This window comes from Dipodomys ordii, unplaced genomic scaffold (assembly GCF_000151885.1).
Source record: "Dipodomys ordii isolate 6190 unplaced genomic scaffold, Dord_2.0 Scaffold13, whole genome shotgun sequence".
Taxonomy (NCBI): domain Eukaryota; kingdom Metazoa; phylum Chordata; class Mammalia; order Rodentia; family Heteromyidae; genus Dipodomys; species Dipodomys ordii.
In genome coordinates this window covers 20,291,385-20,297,328 of record NW_012267229.1, presented here as the reverse complement: position 1 = coordinate 20,297,328, position 5,944 = coordinate 20,291,385, and the positions used below count along the sequence as shown (strand labels likewise).

The 5,944-nt window shown below is 41.2% G+C and overlaps 1 protein-coding gene across 1 annotated transcript in view; it reads right to left on the bottom strand.

Moving 5' to 3' along the window:
• The window catches only part of Top1 (topoisomerase (DNA) I), a 56,485-nt gene extending 50,859 nt beyond the window's left edge, over nt 1-5,626 (bottom strand). The window contains exons 1-2 of the mRNA XM_013010708.1: nt 5,623-5,626; nt 5,374-5,476 (exon numbers count right to left, since the gene is read on the bottom strand). Of these exons, the coding sequence (XP_012866162.1) occupies nt 5,374-5,476; nt 5,623-5,626 (107 nt within the window). The remainder of the gene's footprint in view (nt 1-5,373; nt 5,477-5,622) is intronic.
• Between the last annotated feature and the right edge of the window lie 318 nt (nt 5,627-5,944).

Genomic DNA, 5,944 nt, shown 5'->3' with positions numbered 1-5,944 from the left:
TTTTTGGAAGGAAGGGGGGCGGGGGTTGTACTTTGCTAGCTAGCTGCTATACGTAACTTGGGCTATACTTTCCAACCAAAAATGAAGATTTAAACTCAGGCAGTCCTAAGTCATGTATTTGACTGTTCTGTTACTTCCCAAACAAGGTGAAACTGAAGCATTATTAGGGGAAACAAAAGCCTCCTTATTTTCTGAGAATAAGATTTAACTACTGCCACTCCTCAAAGGCAGCACACCCTCTCAGTCAAGCCAAGTGGATCACAGGGTATCCCTGGGAGATAGCTGAGTGAGCTTCAAAAGTTGCAGAAGGAAGGAAATTAATGGCTCTTTCAAGGAAACAGAATAAAGTTTAGTATTTAAAAAAAAAAAGAAAAAAATCCCAGGTACCTTCAAAGTTGTCTCTGGACAAAGTACCACAGCCAGTTTCCAAAACCTTCCAAATGAAAGTTTCTTAACATCCTCCATCATTATCAGTCACTATACAAGGACTGTTTTAATTAAAGTAGTCCCCTCCTAGATATGTTCCAGGAGCTTGGTGATACGTGAGACAGTACTGAACCCTATCTAGACCATGTTTTCTCCTATCTAATATATAAGAATACCTATGACAGGATTGGTTTTCTCCTATCTAATATATAAGAATACCTATGATAGGATTGGGAATGTGGCTTAGTGGTAGAGTACTTGCCTAACATGCATGCATGAAGCCCTGGGTTTGAGCCCTCGGTACCACATAAACAGAAAAAAGCTGGAAGTGGTGTTGTGGCTCAAGTGGTAGAGTGCTTAGCCTTGAGCAAAAGAAGCTCAGGGGCAGAGCCCAGGCCCTGAGGCTCAAGCCTCAGGACTGGCAAAAAAGGGTATCTATGACAAAGTTTAATTTACAAATCAGATATGGTAAGAGATTAACAATAATTTACTATAGATTGCACCATCCAAATTTTTTCCTTTCCTTACAAGAAACACTTTATGGTGCCTCTGGCATATCCTGATGGCCAGCATCACTACTCTCAAGATTTCAGGGGGCTGGGAAGGTGGCTCAGCTGTACAGTGCTTGCCTTGCATGCATGAGGCCCTGGGTTCGATTCCTCAGCACCACATAAGCAGAAAAAGCTGGAAGTGGGGCTGAGGCTCAAGTGGTAGAGCACTAGTCTACAGCTGAAGAGCTGAGGGACAGTGCCCAGGCTCAGAGTTCAGGCCCCAAAACTGACCCAAAAAAAAAAAAAAAAGATTTCAGGATATTACCAAGTAAGTAAGGGTTATATGAGTGCATGCATGGGATATGGTCACCGGAGGTCTGAGGAAGACTGTGGCCACCACTAAGTGACTACCAGGTGACTGTGTACACAAATGACATGGGATGGATTCAGGACTTAGATCCAAGTCCTGGCACTAGACTTCATTGTGAGATTCAGAATGGCATACAATTTAAACCCCATTAATTAATTATTTCTAGAATTTTCCATTTAATATACTTTGTGCTTCAGATAAAGGAGGAAACTATAGGAAACTATGAATAAAAAGAAATACTATATAGAATTATTGGAACTTCAAGTAGACTGGAATCTGAAAAATTATTTAATCCTTATTTTAAAGCTGGAGAGGATAAAGGGTTGTATCAGAGAAAACAATTCACAGGGGCTGGGAAGGTGGCTCAATAGTAGAACGCTTGCCTTGCATGCCTGAGGCCCTGGGTTTGATTCCTCAGCACCACTTAAGCAGGGGAAAAAAAGCTGGAAGTGGCGCTGTAGCTCAAGTGGTAGAGTGCTAGCCTTGAGCTGAAGAGCTGAGGGACAGCACCCAGGCCCAGAGTTCAGGCCCCATGACTGGCCCAAAACAAAACAAAACAAACAAAAACAATTCACATAAAGCAACCCCATTCCTGCTCTATGTTCCTCGTCTTTATTAACAGGGTAAAGAGCCACCCAATTATATAAGAATTCTATTTGTGTACCATATAAAAGTGATTGATGGGGCTGGGAAGATGGCTCAGTAGTAGAGCGCTTGCCTTGCATGCCTGAGGCCCTGGGTTCGATTCCTCAGCACCATATAAGCAAAAAAAGAAAAAAGCCAGAAGTGGCACTGTGGCTCAAGTGGTAGAGCGCTAGCCTTGAGCTGAAGAGCTGAGGGACAGCGCCCAGGCCCAGAGTTCAGGCCCCACGACCGGACCCAAAAAAAAAAAAGTGACTGATTTTCTCAACCATTTCCAATGGCCTCTTTCCCTCTTCAGATTCAAACCTCACCCCCCCCCTTCTCCCTCCCCACTCCTCCTTCTTTTTTGCCAATCTGAGGCTGGAACTCTGGGCCTGGGCATTGTCCCTGAGCTTCTTTTGCTCAAGGCAAGCGCTCTACCACTTGAGCCATGGCACCACTTCCAGTTTTTTTTTTTTTTAGTAATTTATTGGAGAGACTCATGGACTTTCTGGCCCGGGCTGGCTTTGAACTGTGATCCTCAGATCTTAGCCTACTAAGTAGCTAGAATTATAGGCATGAGCCACTGGTCCCCGGCTAAATCTCAACTTCTTTAAACATCTTTTAGTATCTCTCCATCCATTGTTTGGGGCTTTATGTTTCACGCTACCAGCTTTATGTAATTCAGGCATCCATCTAGCTGGATTCCTCCTAAAGCAAACCTAGGGATTGAACCTAGAACCTTGCATATGCTAGACAAGTATTCTCCCACTTGTGCTATGCTCCTAGCTGTGTGCCCTTCTTTTTTTGTTCTGTTTCTGGGAGAGGGTCACTATATAGCCCAAGCTAGTCTTCAACTATTAATCTTTTGTCTTGGCCTCCCAAGTGATGGGATTACAGACCTGTATCACCATGCCCCAGCAGTAGTGCTCCTATTCATAATCATTATCTTCTCTTGTCAAGATCATAACCACTTGTATTTTGGGGGGGGGGGGTAGAATTAAGAGTTTGAATTGAGGGCCTTACAAATTCCTCTTACTGCTGAGCCACATCTTAAGCCTTGCTTTCTACTGGGTAATTTTAAGATAAGCTCTTTACTTCTTACCTAGGCATAAGCCTGGGTACAGTCCACCCATGTTAGGCCTCCCATCATAGCTGGTATCATAGGCTCAAGGTACTATGTCCAGCTTTCCACTAAGAGGTCTTATAAACTTTTCTGCCCCAGCTGGTCTCAAATTATGATCCTATCAATCAGCCTCTCAAGTAGCCAAATTACAGGTATAAACCAAGCAGCAACCAGCCAAATTCTTGACTACTTTTAATGGTTAGCTCAAATGTTATATCTTAACAACAACAAAAAAAGATTGTAATCATTACAAAAAAGACTAGAAATAACTGAAAACATCAATGTTCCAAAGTAGATGATTAACTATTAAACTGGATTCAACTACCCAAACTGACAGGTCCAATTTATCTACTTAATGTTCTATTAGGTTTTGTGGTAATCATCATTATTAGCACCATCATTATCTTAATTATCTGGTCTGCTACTGTTTCTGATGAGCTATCATGTACCTAAACAAATTTGAAAGCTTGCCAAGGCAGGTATTGTTATCAACAGTTAATCAAAAAAGAAAATGAGACCCAAAGAAATAGGTTGTAAATGACAGAATTTGGCCTTTCAACTTCTATTTCAATACGCTTGCTTTCAAGTATCTCACTCCCACACGACCTGCAGCAGTTTCAAGTTTCCTCATTTCTAACACTACTCATGTTAATTGTTCAAGGCAATACAGAAATGCAAACATAAATGAAGACCTCACAAAGAAAGGAGTAAACATCCTTTATATTAATTTAGAATATATTGCTTTACATTTGCTTTAGAAAAAAACTGGATGCCTAGTTGAAGTGCATGATCCAAAAATTCTACATTTTTTCAATTCAGGATCTGAAACTTATGAAGGTAAAGCAGAAGTGTCCTGACTGAGATTTTTCTCACACTCACTGTATAAATGATCCACGTCTATATGACTGACAAATTATTTCCATTGCTTTTTTCTACACAGAAGGAAGAAGAATTTGAGCTCTGAACCTCACACTTGCTAGGCAGGCAGGTAAGACTAGGTGCTCTACCATTTGAGGCTCATATACCAGCCCTCTTTGCTTTATTTGTCAGTCATGGGGCTTGAACTCTGAGCCTGGGCACTGTCTCTGAGCTCTTCGGCTCATGGCAAGCGCTCTACCACTTGAGCCAGTTTTCCTGGTGGTTTATTGGAGATAAGAGTCTCATGGACTTTCCTGCCCAGGCTGCTTTGAACTGCAATCTTCAGATCTCAGCCTCCTGAGTAGCTAGTAGCGAGAGCCAGTGGCACCCAGCTTTTATTTTTTTCCAGATAGAATCTAAGGTTTTGCCAGGGCCAACTTCAGACCTTGATCTACCCCCTTATGCCTCCTCCCTCCATAGCTGGGATTACAGGAGACTCACCTTATTGGTAGAGATGGGATGGGGGCCTCCCTAATTTTTTTGCTCAGGCTAGCCTCAAACCACATCTTCCTGATCTCTACCTCCCAAGTAGTTGGGATAAAAGGCACGAGCCTCCACACCCAGCTTTTTAAAATCTGTTTCTATGCTGGGGTTTGACTCAGAGATATGCCTCCAGCATTTATTTGATTTTTAAAAACCTAAGATACCTCCAACACAAACAAGGGAGCAGTACTTACACCTGGAAAGATAGTTTGGCCACACAAGTGACTTTATCTTATTGAGAGTTTGTTTTGGTTTGTTTTTATCCCCTGGAAGGAATAATGTAGTAGAGACTCAGAAGCCCAGTCTCTCTTTATTCAGCTACTACACCTTTCTGTGTGACTTTTGCACACATGACTTCAGAGTCTTACTCACACAAAGAGAAAACCAAAAGAATGATCTTCAATATCTACTCCTTTGTTTTTCACCTTGAGTGAAGTCAATAAAGAAGAAACAAATGAACCAGATAAAACATTCTGAGGACTGAGGTCTACACCTTGAGAGATAAAGGCTGCTGGCCCTCCTTAGAGGACGGAAAGACTAATTAAAAGGTTTTAATGCCCACCCTTTTTAAGGTACAGGGGGAAAAAAAATCTAAATCCAAGCACTTCTTAATCAAGGCAAATTTTCAGCTTTATTGATTAATGCAATCCTATGCTACAATGAGTCCATACTTGATTTAGTTTAAAAAAACACTATGTTTTAAATTAAGTATACATGGAAGGTTTACTTTATTTGCTTATACATCTTGATTTCAACAATGGCATCCCCAATGAGGTTTGAGTTATCAAGGCATCCTCTTAGCAATTCCAGAATCAAAAACAGTCTTTGTTTACTTTGGCTACCCATGTTATTAACCTTGGATCAAGTCAGTACCTATTCCAGGGAGGTCAGCAAAACTACACCACACCGAATGAGAGATTTGTTGGTGCAACCCTTACCTGTTGCTATGCTTGGATTTCTCCCTGTCCTTTTCCTTGTCCTTCTTGTGCTCTTTATGTCGGTGCTCTCGATCTTTATGTTTATCTTTGTGTTTATGCGAATCTAGAATCATAAGAGATTAGTTAGTTAAGAGGAAACATGAGCTGTCTTCTACCTGCTTACCATAACAAGTCAAGCCATTAAGAAGTACAGGGTTAAAATGGCAAAGTAGCCGAAATGGCATATGCCACTGGAGGGATGACGGGTACCCATTACCCTTCCTCCAAAACCAAGACCAGTGGGGAGGGGTGGAGGTGAGGAAAAAGGATTTAACTTTGTGGAAAAAAAAAGAGTTAGCATTTTTCTTCCTAAATCAAGTACTACTTAAGCTAAACAGCTAAGTGATATAAAAGCATAAATGTTTGTTTCCTTCTTATAGGGTTTGAGTTTAAGTAGGTCCTCTATAGCTTGAACAACGTTCTAGCTATTTTTTGCTTTCTTAAAGACTCAGTATAAGTCTTAACATATACACAGACTTGACCCCCATCACAAACAAGATTTACAACAAATCCATCAGTCTAAAAACTTTCC